The following is a 16,562-nucleotide window of genomic DNA, read 5'->3' as shown; positions in this document are numbered from 1 at the left end:
ATTCAGGCAGTGTCAAACATTGGTTCCCTCTTGGTGGTGTGGACCTCAAGTTGGACCAGTCATGGTTTGGCCATTTCCACAAGTTCTATGCCATTATCTTAGCATATCTTGAGACATATCTAGCCACATAACCCATGACCAAGTTCCCATTCCGTAGTGTGTCATTATGAATTATGATGACTGTCAGTTACTACTTCACGGCATACAGTTAAAGGTACCAGCTATGATTTCTGTTATTTTAAAATGAGTTATACAGCTCTATCAAATAGCTCTGCTTATTAGGCTTAAGATATTTTAGTACTTTTAACTTTAAAAGGAAAACCAAGGTGATGATTCATCCATGTACTGAAATGTATCTCTTCCCCCATTTTTTTTTTTGGTTCTTTTTTTTGGAGCTGGGGACCGAACCCAGGGCCTTGCGCTTCCCAGGCAAGCGCTTTACCACTGAGTTAAATTCCCAAACTCCATCTTTTCCCCCATTTAATCGCTGGCTCAAGTACTAATATTCAATTGATGTTATTAGGTCTAGAAAATCAGATAATTGTGAGGAAATTAAGTTTAGAAGAAGTAATTAGGGTGAGAAATTTGGAGTAAATAAATGTATTTACAGCAGCAGACAGAATTATTGTTTCTTGTCTATTGATTGAAGACATCTTAAGAAGTCATCCAGCTGTTAGCCAAGAATGGAGCATTTATAGTGATCCTGCCATTCCATCAGAGCACCGACCCCAGAACAGTGAAATGTAGTGCATGTATAAGTCTATGGTTCTTATGTCTTCCAGGGTCAACTAAATCTAATTCATTTTAAGCTTATGAGTTTTTTTTAAAGTTCTGGGTTTCAGAATGGTCTGACTGACCCATTATCATGGTACAGCCAGATGAAGAAACGACAGGCACAATAAAATTTGTACTTGCTAGTAGAAGAAATACCAACATAAAAGTAATGTCACCTGTGTATACCTGTGTATCTAGAAAGGCCAGGCATATGTTGGGATGTAAGAACAACTTGCTCCATTGGCCTACACTGTGGATGATCTCAGGATCTTAATGCTCTTCCGATCTTGTAGCTGATTCTCTACGGTGGACCTGAGAGCCACTACAGCCTGCACTCACAGTCTTCTGTCAGAAAGGTAATTTCTTTCAAATGTTTCACAGAAAAAATGAGGTATTGAGTTTATAACACTCCTCACAGGTATGAATAAGATGGTGGTCTGAATGACCAAATCTGGTTTAAAAGTTTGTTTTTATGGTTGACGATACAGAATTGACCTTCATTCTGGACTCACCATTAGAGAGAAAATAATTCACCCAATGGAAGAGTAGAAGAAGTAGATCTTTGGTAGGGTGATTAGGGCTATATTATTTTTATTTTATTTTATTTTATTTTATTGTTTTTGCGCGCGCGCGCGCTCGCCAAAGAGAGAGAGAGAGAGAGAGAGAGAGAGAGAGAGAGAGAGAGAGAGAGAGAGAGAGAGAGAGAGAAGTAGCCTGAAAGAACATGAAGTTGGCTGGGTTGAGGGAAAGCTATGGAGGATCTGGGAGGAGTTGGAGGAAGACAAAGAGTATGATAAAATATACTGTATCAAAAAATTTAAATATAAGTACATGTGGCTTCCTCACTAGACAAGTAACCAAAATGTCCTCTATAACTTCATTAGAATCATCATACCCTCCAAAAATTTTGGAAACAAGGTGTTAATGTAAATGTGAGACTTTAATTGAAATTGGCAGAGAATCAGGTTCCAGACTGTTAACAAAAGTAATTTTCATGCTTAAAAAGGGGTTAGTGATTTTGTGTATATTTCAAATATCTAGAATTTACATTCTTTTAAAAATTACATGATTTCTTATGGGTCAAAACATTGCATATATTGATATGAATATATGACTATTTTAACAAAGGTCTTTATTGATTTTTTCCATCTTTATTAACTTGAGTATTTCTTACTTACATTTGGATTGTTATTCCCCCTCCTGGTTTCCAGGCCATCATCCCTCTAACCCCTCCCTCTCCCCTTCTGTATGGGTGTTCCCCTCCCCACCCTCCCCCCATTACCACCCTCCTGCCGACAATCACACTCACTGGGGGTTCAGTCTTAGCAGGACCCAGGGCTTCCCCTTCCACTGGTGCTCTTACTAGGATATTCATTGCTACCTATGGGGTCAGAGTCCAGGGTCAATCCATGTATAGTCTTTGGGTAGTGGCTTAGTCCTGGAAGCTCTGGTTGCTTGGCATTGTTGTTCATATGGGGTCTCGAGCCCCTTCAAGCTCTTCCAGTTCTTTCTCTGATTCCTTCAACAGGGGTCCCGTTCTCAGTTCAGTGGTTTGCTGCTGGCATTCACCTATGTATTTGCTGTATTCCGGCTGTGTCTCTCAGGAGAGATCTACATCCGGTTCATGTCGGCCAGCACTTCTTTGCTTCATCCATCTTATCTAATTGGGTGGTTGTATATGTATGGGCCACATGTGGGGCAGGCTCTGAATGGGTGTTAATTCTGCCTTCTGTTCTAAACTTTGCCTCCCTACTCCCTGCCAAGGGTATTCTTGTTCCCCTTTCAAAGAAGGAGTGAAGCACTCACATTTTGATCATCCTTCTTGAGTTTCATGTGTTCTGTGCGTCTAGGGTAATTCAAGCATTTGGGCTAATAGCCACTTATCAATGAGTGCATACCATGTGTGTTTTTCTGTGATTCGGTTACCTCACTCAGGATGATATTTTCCAGTTCCATCCATTTGCCTAGGAATTTCATAAAGTCATTGTGTTTGATAGCTGAATAATATTCCATTGTGTAGATGTACCACATTTCTGTATCCATTCCTCTGTTGAAGGGCATCTGGGTTCTTTCCAGCTTCTGGCTATTATGAAGAAGGCTGCTATGAACATAGTGGAGCATGTGTCTTTGTTATATTTTGGAGCACCTTTTGGGTATATGCCCAAGAGAGGTATAGCTGGATCCTCAGGCAGTTCAATGTCCAATTTTCTGAGGAACCTCCAGACTGATTTCCAGAATGGTTGTACCAGTCTGCAATCCCACCAACAATGGAGGAGTGTTCCTCTTTCTCCACATCCTCGCCAGCATTTGCTGTCACCTGAGTTTTTGATCTTAGCCATTCTCACTGGTGTGAGGTGAAATCTCAGGGCTGTTTTCATTTGCATTTCCCTTATGACTAAAGATGTTGAACATTTCTTCAGGTGTTTCTCAGCCATTCGGCATTCCTCAACTGTGAATTCTTTGTTTAGCTCTGAACCCCATTTTTAATAGAGTTATTTGTCTCCTTGTGGTCTAACTTCTTGAGTTCTTTGTATATTTTGGATATAAGGCCTCTATCTGTTGTAGGATTGGTAAAGATCTTTTCCCAATCTGTTGGTTGTCATTTTGTCCTAACAACAGTGTCCTTTGCCTTACAGAAGCTTTGCAGTTTTATGAGATCCCATTTGTTGATTCTTGATCGTAGAGCATAAGCCATTGGTGTTTTGTTCAGGAAATTTTTTCCAGTGCCCATGTGTTCGAGATGCTTCCCCACTTTTTCTTCTATTAGTTTGAGTGTATCTGGTTTGATGTGCAGGTCCTTGATCCAAAGCTTAAGTATGCTTTGTACAGGGTGATAAGCACGGATCGATCTGCATTCTTCTACATGTTGACCTCCAGTTGAACCAGCACCATTTGCTGAAAATGCTCTTATTTCCATTGGATGGTTTTGATTATTTTTATTTATTTTCTCTTAATATCTATTAGCTTTTATATACTTTATAGAAAAGCATAATTAGTTCATCCTGACTCTCTATATGATGCATATACATTCTACAAATACCAATTACATTGTTAAAAGAAGGATATTTATAACATAAGATCTTTTCAAGAGATCTTCTAGAAAATTCTTACTTATATATGTCTTACACTCAAACAGAACAAAGTTTACCAATATGAGATGGTGAATGTGAATTTAGTATATTTTAGGGACACCTATAATGCCACTGATGGTATAAACTACCATTTCTCTCTACTGCTTTCCATATGTTGAATAAATATAGTGCATTTCTCACACCACATCCCATGCTGAAATGCAAAATTCATAACGCTTTTATGTAATGAAATGTGGTGTTTTACTGATATCAATCTGCAATCTAGCCTGGTGTCCCTGGAGACTTGTCCAGCTTCATATTGGTTTTTCACAGGAATAAAAGTGGGCTAGCGTAGTTGGCAGTGTCTTCGAGTGATCAATAAGAGATAATGAGGTTAAGTCATTTCTGCCAGAAGGCTTTGGATTTATGCTTCCTTGCACAGTTTGACCATGAAGCCAACTTTGGAATTCTTGTTTGAGCTGCTCCTTTTTCTGCTTTAACAATAAGAGGTGCTTGGCTTTGTAGTCAGATCCCCACTTCTTTGGTACATGATTCTATATGCAATCAAATTAATCAAAATGAATAGAATGTAAAAGTAGGTACGAACAGTAAGTAGCCTAATGTCTCTGCTCTACTTCTGAAGAGACGAGTTTCAAGAAGCAAAGTGTCTGTCAAACTGTCCAGTAACATTTACCTCTTATTCTTTCTAGAATATCAATAACTTGATCTCATCATGTTTAAAGTGCTTCTCAAACATAAAGTGATCTCAGATTACACACTCCGTTCTTTGCATTTATCTTGACCAGCTGTCAAGGAAGGCAGTTTTTATATTCTGTCATAGTTCTGCCTCTTGGCTTTGGGCTTCAGTAGCAAGTTTGAATGGGAAATGGAAGGTACAGTTTGGAGTGCCTTGTAACAAAGGCAAGATTATCTTTTTTCCAATTATTTCTTGTTTTCTAGCTGAATTCTCAGTGAGCATTTCTATAACACTTAAGCCTTGATTAATTTGTATGTGGAAAATTGGGCGGTGTGAAGTTAAAAATAAATTAAAGAGGATAATGAAATTAGTAAATTAGTGTTCGTTTTATCATTTTCATCTGTTTGAAAATTCCACCTTAGTTTTCTTGTCAGAATCACAAAGTGCATTAAAATTCAGAACTTCTATCGAGTCTCTAAAAAAATGACAGAACAATTTAAACTATGAACTTGCATACTTTCTTGACTTTGTGTTTTCTATTTTTTTTCCTGATTAAAATGAAAAGAAAATGTTGCATTTAAAGTTTTCTACTTCCTAAACATGCAGTCAAGATTCTAGAAATATGAGTCAAATCTTGTTAAAATTTCAATTCAATTGTAAGAGACCAACACAGGTGATGTGGTTTTGTCTGCAGCTCTAGTACTTGACACACTCAAGTGCCTCTGGAGTACAGAGACAATTTGTGAGTAGTAGAAAACTTTCTAGAGGTCAAAATACTGGAGATCAGCAACATATCAACTTTCAGGTGGGATACTTCTAAACACTCAACTTCATTTACTCTCCTGAAAATCATTATTCCAAAGATTTGATCCACTTGTGGCCTCACTTGGGTCTTAAATCTCATTTCAAAGCACTGCAGTCAATCATCCATTTCAGAACTACCATTAGGAGTGATGGGAATTTGGCGCAAAAATAAATGAGAGGATATAAATGTGAACTCTTTCTAATTTTTTCTTCTTTGAGCACCACTTCAAATACAGTTCATGAAATCCATTTTTAAAGGTAGTAGTCCATCTTGCTATCATTTTCACTAAATTGAGTTCATGAACTTGAAGCATGCATTTCCATAGTATCCTTTTCACTTTTTGAAATAAGGAAGTCTGGCATTATTATTGCTAATACCTATCAAAAGCTATTTAGAAGTCTTATTTCAGTCATCTTGCACAATGGCGCCCTGATTAACATTTTAGTCTTTTGAAAATCCAAGACCATATTTACCATTTTATCGTAAAAATTACTTGTGTAGCTGTGTTCTATTTTAACATATTGATATATGCTGGCTTTTCTTATCTCTGAGTAGTCAAAGAAATGTATGCCTTTTATCTTATTTCTATGAAAGTAAACTGACACTTGATGGAAAAAAATATATTCAGACTTCATTAACCAGAACTTTCCTTTGCATACAAGTATTCAATCAGTACTCAAAAAATATCTTGTAAACTGAAATTATACCAGAAGCATCACTGTGTACACATTTGTTCCAAGATCTCATTCTTTGTTTTCTGACTTAAATAATTTCTTATACAGAAATATTTGTACCACGTAGTGTATATTCCTTAGCTAAGAGAAAATGAAGCATATTTGCACACGCATCTATCTAGAGAAAATTAGAAAAAAAATACGATCTTAACACATGTTGCTTTTGAATGGTGAGATTTGAAATGATACCTGTGACTTATCTGCTTGTAACTTTGTTATTTTATATTTTGTGCATTGTGCATGAGTATTAAATTCCTAAAATCAAGGATAAGTAACTTAGTTGATAATTTAAGATCTCTTAGCTCTGATAGTATATGTCTGACAATATAAGATATTCTTGGTTGTCTGCACCTACTGAAATATAATGATCTCAATGGACATTAGGCAATATGTCCAGGATGTCAAGAAATATTTCATTCATTTGACCTACTTTATTACTACTTCTTATTATCTTCATAAGTGATGCTATTTTTGCTTGCTTTCTGAACAAAATTGAGTTTAAATAGGTGGTTCACCTAATAAAATACATCTTAGTCCCAAAAGAACGGGAAATTTTACAGGAGATGAAGATCACTTTTTATTCAAAGTCCTACATTTTGGGGTCAGAGTAAAATGCTGAGATTCAGGTAACGTGGTAATGGGCAATGAATGGCCTATCATCCTGCACTATATGGGTAGATTCTACTACAGAAACTCGCACCAACAGTCTGCTAGATTCGTAGATAGCATCTGTGTGATTTAGTTTCTTATATTTGAAGTTAATTTATAAATTGTATTTTATTTTCTGGGTGTGCAACTAGGAAATGCATCTATAACCACAACTGTGATAGACAACAAAAATGGATCTGTTCCCAAGTCCCCTGGAAAGGTGCTGAAGAGGACTGTCACCGAAGACATCGTGACAACATTCAGCTCCCCTGCAGCCTGGCTTCTGGTCATCGCCCTGATTATCACCTGGTCAGCTGTTGCTATTGTGATGTTTGATTTAGTGGACTACAAAAACTTTTCAGGTAAGAAGCATTGCATTTGGATTTTAAGTCAATGGAAAAATATTCTACCAAGGCGCAGCATTGCTTCTCTCTACCACAGGTTAGCATGAGAAATAAAACACAGGAAGAGGTCCTGGGCATTCCTGGAGTCAGTTGCTTCTATTCACTCTCTTGGTCTATTGTGTTTCCTGATTTGAAAAGGCAATCAATGTCCTCATCTTAAAAGCTTCATGGAGACTAGATGCTGCAGCTTCATAAAAAAACAATAATTAAAAAGTCTGATAGAAATGTATTTTTGGAGCTGTATTAATCAGCTATGAAGACAGAATAACTGGTGGGCTTTATATTTGACAGAATAAAGCATAAACCAGACTAAATAATTTTAGACAAGCAGAAGATACGTGAATTTTGCTGAGGTACACTGACACGTGGTCTCAAATTGCTTTTCCAGACACACTCCTTTCCTTCCACTAACCCTGCCTATTTTCAGTTTCAGAAAGAAGAAAGTAGAAAGAGGATTTTTTTCAGAGTTATTCATAAGGAATTACTACATATTGAGTGTCCATATGGGTTTGGAGTGAGAAAAGATAAATTTTTCCTTAAGGGCAATTCAATCTCAAGGTTCATTGTTTGTCTCTTTGTTCAAATATATTTCATATTTTCAAATTATATATATATACACATGTATATGTACACACACACACACACACACACACACATATATATATATATATATATATATATATATATATATATATATATGACACTCATCATATACTCTCTACCAACTGCGTTTTTGGAGGAAATGAATTATTTGGGTATGCAGTGCCCATTCAATGAGTAGATGAGTAAGTTAATCCATGCCCATCATTGTTGACCACTAGCCAGAATACTTCATTATTACCTTTATGCGCTCTTCATCCACATTGATTGCTCCCTCAATTCTTCTTATCTCCAATGGCAATCAGATCTTTAGAATCTAGACATAAGAAAATTTGGATCTCTGTACTCAGGAATGCTCTCCTCATAGAATTTTCATCATTTAGCAATTACCGATCAAGAACCTATTATTATTTACCTGACAATTGGTGTTTTACAGGAGCCAAAATTGTAATAAAAATACCCTACAGGAATAGATGTCTATCATTTCAGTTTGTGGATGCAGAGAGCTATTGACATGGCTTCTGCTAGCTATTATCTTTGCTAGCTGAACTATATTTGGCATCATTTACTAGACGGAGATAAGACCAAAATGTCAACTAAATAGCCTTAGGTTTCTGCTCTAATAAGTTCTGTATTTTACTGTATTCTTAGATTCTTGAAAAAATGTAGTTGCATTTTCTATAATTTAAAATGATAGAATTTTAAGTGAAATACTTTTGGTTATGTTACTTTAGAAAACCACAGGTTTACTAAGTCTAAATGGATTGTAACATTCTGCTTTTCCTTCCCATTAAAATATTATATTATTTACTTTAACCTCAAAACTACAGATGGTCATGAAACACTCTTATTTGGTAATATATATTCTAGAGAACTCAATGTCAATCTACTCTCTGTAAGCTAATTTTGTAAGTAGACATAGAAACTTATCCAATGAAATGCAAAACTGCCTTCAGTTAGACTTTTTTAGATTAGATTACATAAAGATTAGACATATTTTTCCATGGAACTACTGTCATCTAGTGCTATGAATTGTTATGAGGTATAGGCGTTTTATCTGATGCTAACTATTTCGGTTAGTCTTCAATACAAAGCACAGATCCTCTGTAAATTTTCCTCCTTATGATGCCCACATTTATTAATGAAAAAAACCAGGCTATCCCCTCAAAAAGATCCTGCAGTCAGTTTTGTTGGATTGTTTGGAACTGGAGAACTCATCATAGCCTAAGCAATGTAAACAAAAATGGCTTATAAATCAGCTTTTTTAAGAAATCAGTGCACCATATATGTTATTGCACTTCACAGTTTCATTCTCTTCACAATTTCATTCCGGGAACTTAAGAAGTTTTGTATTATCTGCATCAATTCCTACCTATTAATATAGTTCTAAAGGCATCTTTATAAAAGCATCTGAAAAAGAGGAGTGTTTTCACTGCTGCCTAAGTACAAGGAAAACATTGAAACTCAAGGAACTTGCTTAGTTCTTTGTTTTAATCTTATAATTTAGTTACTATATCCAATTCCTCAACCTTATTTATTTCTGTTATTACCTGCTCATCCTAGACAAATGCAAACTTCTCTTTCTTGCTGTCCATGGAAAACCGTGTTTCCACAGCTCGAGAGTCTGGTAGAGGTAGAGTAGCAGTTAATAGTAAGAATTATTCATGTTTCCTGACATATTCCTTCTTTTATGATGCCTTTGGTAATGCAAAAAATAAGATGGTATCATATCCTATATTTTGTTACTTCTAGTACTGTTGGACACATTAAAAGGAATTAGTGGAATGTATTAGAGCTATCAGTTGGCTTGACTGTATCATGCAAAGTATTTTTTCAAGGAAAAATACTTTATTCATCTCTGTCTATGAATGTCCAACACATATGAAGTCTTTTGAGGTATATTACTTAAAGGAAAGTATAACATTTTGAGATTTAAAGTACATTTTACTTCATGAAGAAATGTACACATATAATTTTCTTTCATTTAATTCAAACTATATTGAGCTTGGCCTTAGGAATTAAGAAAATAGAGAAATTAGAGAATGAAAGTGTTTATACGATGACATTTTACTTGTTCTTAGCAATTATCCGTGACTAAGAAATTACTTCAAAAGTAAGAGGCTTAATACAGCAACATTTGTAATTTCATAGTATCTGTGGGTCAGAAATTTGGAAATGGTTTATATAAGTTTGATCCTGAGATTTCAGTAAAAGGATTGGCAGAGACGGCACTTGATGAAAAATTGATGTTAATGAACTATTTATAAAGTGTCTCCTCATCAACCTGTTAACACCCGTGTGTCCTCGCAGCATGGGAGATTGATCCTCCTTGATTGGGAGGAACAGAGCCAAAGTCACATTGGCCTCATGTTCTAGCCTTGCAAATCTGACTTTTATTTCTGCAAATTCTCTTAGATTCATAGGATAACTCCACTAAATATTGTTTTGAAAAGAGTAAAAAACAGAAAAGGTTACTGGACTGTGAGTTGAGGTGAGGTGAGGTGGTGTCTGGTTGCCATACACTTCATTCTTATAAAAATTATATTCCCAAATTGTATACATTTAATAAATATTCAGATGTAGGGTACGAACATACACGGCTCTAGCTGACAAAGAGATATTACAACAAAAACAGGCACACAGAAACACTTGCCGTATTAAGATATGTATCTTAAATGGGTTAGAAATGAAAAAAATTACAAAATTAAATATGAAAGAAAACAAATATTTTAAAATCACAAACAAATTAACTAATAGCTTTTAGCTTATTAAAGTTCAAATGATCCATTTATAGAAACAAAGACTTGGTACAATTATAACAAAACCTCTGGACCTCATATCAATCTCCTTATAGATTAGATGCATTCATTTATATATGAGATTCTAATTACATTCATCCATTTAGTGAATTATTAATAAGCCCCTTTAATGATTCATCACTATTTTACTTAAAGAGATTTAAAGAATGAAAACTACTTTACATTTTTGATATAGTTTTTAATTGATATAATTTAAACATTTCTAGAAATTAGAATATATACATGATGAGTCTTTTATACTAGCCCAGTAGATTTTGAAATGTAATTACTAATAGTTTCAAAACAGGACTAGAACACAAATAAAGCATGTTGGAGGTTATATCGAGGGCCAGAGTGGCTGGCACTGCATCAAATTACTATCTGGTAATTTGTAACAGTAAATAAATACCCTGAAACTTTTAGAATAGGTTCATTGGAAAAGAAACTTTATTTCCATTAAGTACATACAATACTGGCTTGGGGAGGATGATTTTAAACTAGCGACTTTCATAACTTTCATAACTTCTCATTTTTCAGAATTTGACCTGATTTACCCATGTGTCCTACTCAAGGAACACACAGAAAATAACATGTACACTTAAATGAGTAGGAATTTCCTTTTCCTTGCCTGTGATGGAGATCTTATCTCCCTTTCTTTTCTTTAAAATTTATGATTTGAATTATTTACAATAATGAAGACAAATTTTAGGACACTGGATCTAAATAGATTGGGAAGGATTTCAATTCTCCTTGATTCCTTGCCAAATGCAAAAGCTGAAAAATATTTAAACATTATTGGGTCTATCTCTAAGTGTTGAAAATAGCAGAAACACTTTATCTGTTACAGAATAGGAATCATAGCACCATCGCTTATGAATTTCTGGGAGCTGACTAAGCATGTTGAATTTATCTGCTGTTAAGTGGAAAGTCACCATGCTGAGAGATGAGAGGCCAGATGGAAATAAAATAGAGGGGAGTAAGGACAGTCTGTGAACTTCATTTGTTTCTTACCACCTTAGACGTTTAGGTGAGTCATTGGTCCTGAAGTGCTGTGCCATGCTTTAGAGATTCATGAAGGAGAAATCTCAGCAGAAACTAGAGAGAAAGGAGGATGTCGCTACAGAAGCCTGGCCAAGATACTGGGGGAAATGTGAAAGGATACCAGGATACACCCAGCCCCCAGCTTTGGAGGACAGACAATGGCTGCATCAGCTCCCATAGTTTGCCTTCCTTTTTCCCAAAAGTTACCTGGGAATTTCTATCTAGGGACATTTGAGGAAATGTAGTTCTACTTTGATAATTTCTTAGCAGACACAGCCTATACATGTGAGATGTCTGTATAATTTAGTCATTCGAAACAGGATGCTTTTGAGAGAAAAATGGAGTTACAAGAGGAGAAAACTCAGGATTCAAGACAAAGTATCACACCGTGGTTAGGCCCATTGCTCTTACATCTCTCCTGGGAAGTAAATGCCAATGGGCACTTCAAGGAAAAAAATGAAATTTTTCTCATAGCAACGGAGGCTAAGTCCTCATGGAAATGATTGGCTGTATGACTCCAGCTTCTAAGGAAGTCCTTACAAAAAACTGACTTGGCTGATAATGTGCTGTTTTCTGAGGACTAAAATTAGTGCACTTGATAGAGATTCCTTACAAATACCTTCTGCTGTTAGCGAAGGGACAGGTTTCACTTTAATAATAACAAGTGTGAGCAAACACTGTAAGAAATTGCACCTACCTCAGATCGTGTGTGGAAGACTGCGATATTTACAGCACTGGTTGCACAAAAGCAAAGGTCATAATTTACTAATATTCTTATTTATGACAGGGAAGCGTTACCATACATCAGATCAGGTTGTCTATTGCTCTTTAGAAAATTTCCCAAATGTCCCACAATCACATTGAATCCAAACCCAGCTTGGTGATCATTAGAAGATAATGATCTATGAGAAGAATGTATGCCAGGCACAAGGAGGCAATCACTCATAAAATCTACCTTGAATCTGAACCCTATTAGAGGAAAATAACATCAGTAATCTTGGAAGAAAGATGGCAATGATATGATGGCATAAGCATCAATTTATTATGAAGTTCTTGCAGACATTCCTCAAATTTTCCTTTTAAATAGGGGTTCTAATGAGGTGTGCCATTTATCTGTTGCTTTCCAAATTAATTCTCTGATTTTTTTCTTTTCTTGGCACTTATCCCAGTTAAGCAGGTGCACTGCTTGTTAGGACGAGAAAGTAACAGTGAAATTATTTTAGGGAAATCTCTAACTTAGTCTCTCTCTGTCTCTGTCTCTCTCTCTCTCCTTTATTTCTTTCTCTCTCTCCTTTCTTTCTTTCTTTCTTTCCTTCTTTCTTTCTGTGTTTCTCTCTATCCATCTATCATCTATCTCTATTATGTATCTATCAATCTATATTTTTATATAGATGTCTATCTATCTATCTATCTATCTATCTACTACCTATCTATTTAATTGTCTACATACATGCCTACCTATTATAGCTATATGTATGTTACATGTTATTATATCATTATATTTTAAGAAAGTTCAGTAATTGTAGTGAATAAATCAATTTCTTAGATTTATGAATTATACTTGGATTCACAGAATACTTGACATTTTGTGTGCATTTTTCTGTTGTTCAAATCTTACCTCAAAGTCCACATTCTGTGAGTGCTCCAGGATATCTCGGTCCTCAGGCCACTATGACTAAAAAGGATTTATGTTTTTACCCAGTTCCCTGTGTTTAGAAGTATGCCTAAGAAGTAGAGGGTTCTGCAGTCCAATCACCATTAGATAAAAATTTAACGATCCTTTATGAAATTAGATAATATAAAGAAAAATGTGTTCATTTTAAGTATGAATGAACTTTTAAACATGATTGTATAATTCCTTACTTTGCTTTTGATTTTTTTTTTTGAATTGGAGTTTTGGTAAAACTATATCTACCTTATTACTTTTCAAAGAAACAGTTTAAAAGTCTATGTTTTCTTACTGGTTTGTTGTAAAGTCAAGGTGTCCAATAGTGTGAAACATTTGTTTTGTTTTGTTTGTATTTTGTTTCTTTGAGACAAAGTCCCACTATATAGCACTTGCTGTCCTAGAAATCGTTATATAGATCAGGATGGACTCAAACTCACAGAGATCCTCCAGTTCTGAGATTAATAGCATGGGCTAGCTTGCCCAGAACAAACACTAAGACTTTTGAAGATTATTATTGTTATTTATTACTATTATTATTATTATTATTATTATTTTGTGTGTAAGCTCACTTTTTATCTGATGTGTTTTGTTTTCTTTTATTGGATATTTTCTTTATTTACATTTCAAGTATTTGTCCCTTTTCCCAGTTTCCCCTCTGGAAACTAGGAAACTAGGTTCCCTATCCCATTTCCTCACCCCCTGCTTCTTTGAGGGTGCTCCCCCACTCACCCACCCAATCCCTCCTGCCTCCAGGCCCTGCTTCCCCTACATTGGGCATCTAGCCATCATAGGACCAAGGGCTTCTCCTTCCATTGATGCCGAACAAGGTCATTCACTGGTGCATATGCAGTAGGAGACATGGGTCCTTTCATGCACACTTTGGTTGGTGGTTTAGTCCCTCGGAGCTCTAGGGAGTGGGGGTGGAGAGACTGGCTGGTTAATATTGTTGTTCTTCCTATGAGGTTGTAGAGTCCTCAACTTCTTCAGTCATTTTTCCAAACTCCCTCATTGGGGACCCTGTTCTTAGTCTAAAGGATAGCTGAGAGTATCTGAATCTATATTTGTCAGTCTCTAGCAGAGCCTCTCAGGAGACAGCTATATCAGGCTCCTGTAAGTTTGCAACCCCACCAACCATGGAGGAATGTTTCTCTTTCTCCACATCCTTGCCAGCATTTGCTGTCACCTGAGTTTTTGATCTTAACCATTCTGACTGGTATAAAGTAGAATCTCAGGGTTTTAAGATTTGAATTTCCCTGATGACTAAGAATGTTGAACATTTCTTTTTTTTTTTTTATTAACTTGAGTATTTCTTATATACATTTCAAGTGTTATTCCCTTTCCCGGTTTCCGGGCAAACATCCCCCTCCCCCCTCCCCTTCATTATGGGTGTTCCCCTCCCCACCCTCCCCCCATTGCCGCCCTCCCCCCATAGTCTAGTTCACTGGGGGTTCAGTCTTAGCAGGACCCAGGGCTTCCCCTTCCACTGGTGCTCTTACTAGGATATTCATTGCTAGCTATGGGGTCAGAGTCCAGGGTCAGTCCATGTATAGTATTTAGGTAGTGGCTTAGTCCCTGGAAGCTCTGGTTGCTTGGCATTGTTGTACTATTGGGGTCTCGAGCCCCTTCAAGCTCTTCCAGTTCTTTCTCTGATTCCTTCAACGGGGGACCTATTCTCAGTTCAGTGGTTTGCTGCTGGCATTCGCCTCTGTATTTGCTGTATTCTGGCTGTGTCTCTCAGGAGCGATCTACATCCGGCTCCTGTCGGTCTGCACTTCTTTGCTTCATCCATCTTGTCTAATTGGGTGGCTGTATATGTATGGGCCACATGTGGGGCAGGCTCTGAATGGGTGTTCCTTCAGTCTCTGTTTTAATCTTTGCCTCTCCCTTCCCTGCCAAGGGTATACTTTTTCCTCATTTAAAGAAGGAGTGAAGCATTCACATTTTGATCATCCGTCTTGGGTTTAGTTTGTTCTAGGGATCTAGGGTAATTCAAGCATTTGGGCTAATAGCCACTTATCAATGAGTGCATACCATGTATGTCTTTCTGTGATTGGGTTAGCTCACTCAGGATGATATTTTCCAGTTCCAACCATTTGCCTACGAATTTCATAAACTCGTTGTTTTTGATAGCTGAGTAATATTCCATTGTGTAGATGTACCACATTTTCTGTATCCATTCCTCTGTTGAAGGGCATCTGGGTTCTTTCCAGTTTCTGGCTATTATAAATAAGGCTGCGATGAACATAGTGGAGCACGTGTCTCTTTTGTATGTTGAGGCATCTTTTGGGTATATGCCCAAGAGAGGTATAGCTGGATCCTCAGGCAGTTCAATGTCCAATTTTCTGAGGAACCTCCAGACTGATTTCCAGAATGGTTTTACCAGTCTGCAATCTCACCAACAATGGAGGAGTGTTCCTCTTTCTCCACATCCTCGCCAGCATCTGCTGTCACCTGAGTTTTTGATCTTAGCCATTCTCACTGGTGTGAGGTGAAATCTCAGGGTTGTTTTGATTTGCATTTCCCTTATGACTAAAGATGTTGAACATTTCTTTAGGTGTTTCTCAGCCATTCGGCATTCCTCAGCTGTGAATTCGTTGTTTAGCTCTGAACCCCATTTTTTAATACGGTTATTTTTTTCCCTGCGGTCTAACTTCTTGAGTTCTTTGTATATTTTGGATATAAGGCCTCTATCTGTTGTAGGATTGGTAAAGATCTTTTCCCAATCTGTTGGTTGCCGTTTTGTCCTAACCACAGTGTCCTTTGCCTTACAGAGGCTTTGCAGTTTTATGAGATCCCATTTGTCGATTCTTGATCTTAGAGCATAAGCCATTGGTGTTTTGTTCAGGAAATTTTTTCCAGTGCCCATGTGTTCCAGATGCTTCCCTAGTTTTTCTTCTATTAGTTTGAGTGTGTCTGGTTTGATGTGGAGGTCCTTGATCCACTTGGACTTAAGCTTTGTACAGGGTGATAAGGATGGATCGATCTGCATTCTTCTACATGTTGCCCTCCAGTTGAACCAGCACCATTTGCTGAAAATGCTATCTTTTTTCCATTGGATGGTTTTGGCTCCTTTGTCAAAAATCAAGTGACCATAGGTGTGTGGGTTCATTTCTGGGTCTTCAATTCTATTCCATTGGTCTATCTGTCTGTCTCTGTACCAATACCATGCAGTTTTTATCACTATTGCTCTGTAATACTGCTTGAGTTCAGGGATAGTGATTCCCCCTGAAGTCCTTTTATTGTTGAGGATAGCTTTAGCTATCCTGGGTTTTTTGTTATTCCAGATGAATTTGCAAATTGTTCTGTCTAACTCTTTGAAGA

The 16,562-nt window shown here is 36.7% G+C and overlaps 1 protein-coding gene across 25 annotated transcripts in view; it reads left to right on the top strand.

Annotated features, from left to right (window-relative positions):
* Trdn (triadin) overlaps nucleotides 1–16,562 on the top strand; it is a 450,291-nt gene that overhangs the window by 44,910 nt on the left and 388,819 nt on the right. For all 25 annotated transcript variants that reach the window (XM_087585490.1, XM_087585476.1, XM_087585483.1 and 22 more), the window contains 1 exon segment: nucleotides 6,882–7,091. In XM_087585490.1, the coding sequence (XP_087441616.1) occupies nucleotides 6,882–7,091 (210 nt within the window).

The sequence above is a fragment of the Rattus norvegicus genome, chromosome 1 (assembly GCF_021556685.1).
Source record: "Rattus norvegicus strain SHRSP/BbbUtx chromosome 1, alternate assembly SHRSP_T2T, whole genome shotgun sequence".
Lineage (NCBI taxonomy): Eukaryota > Metazoa > Chordata > Mammalia > Rodentia > Muridae > Rattus > Rattus norvegicus.
This window is presented reverse-complemented; position numbering and strand designations above follow the sequence as displayed.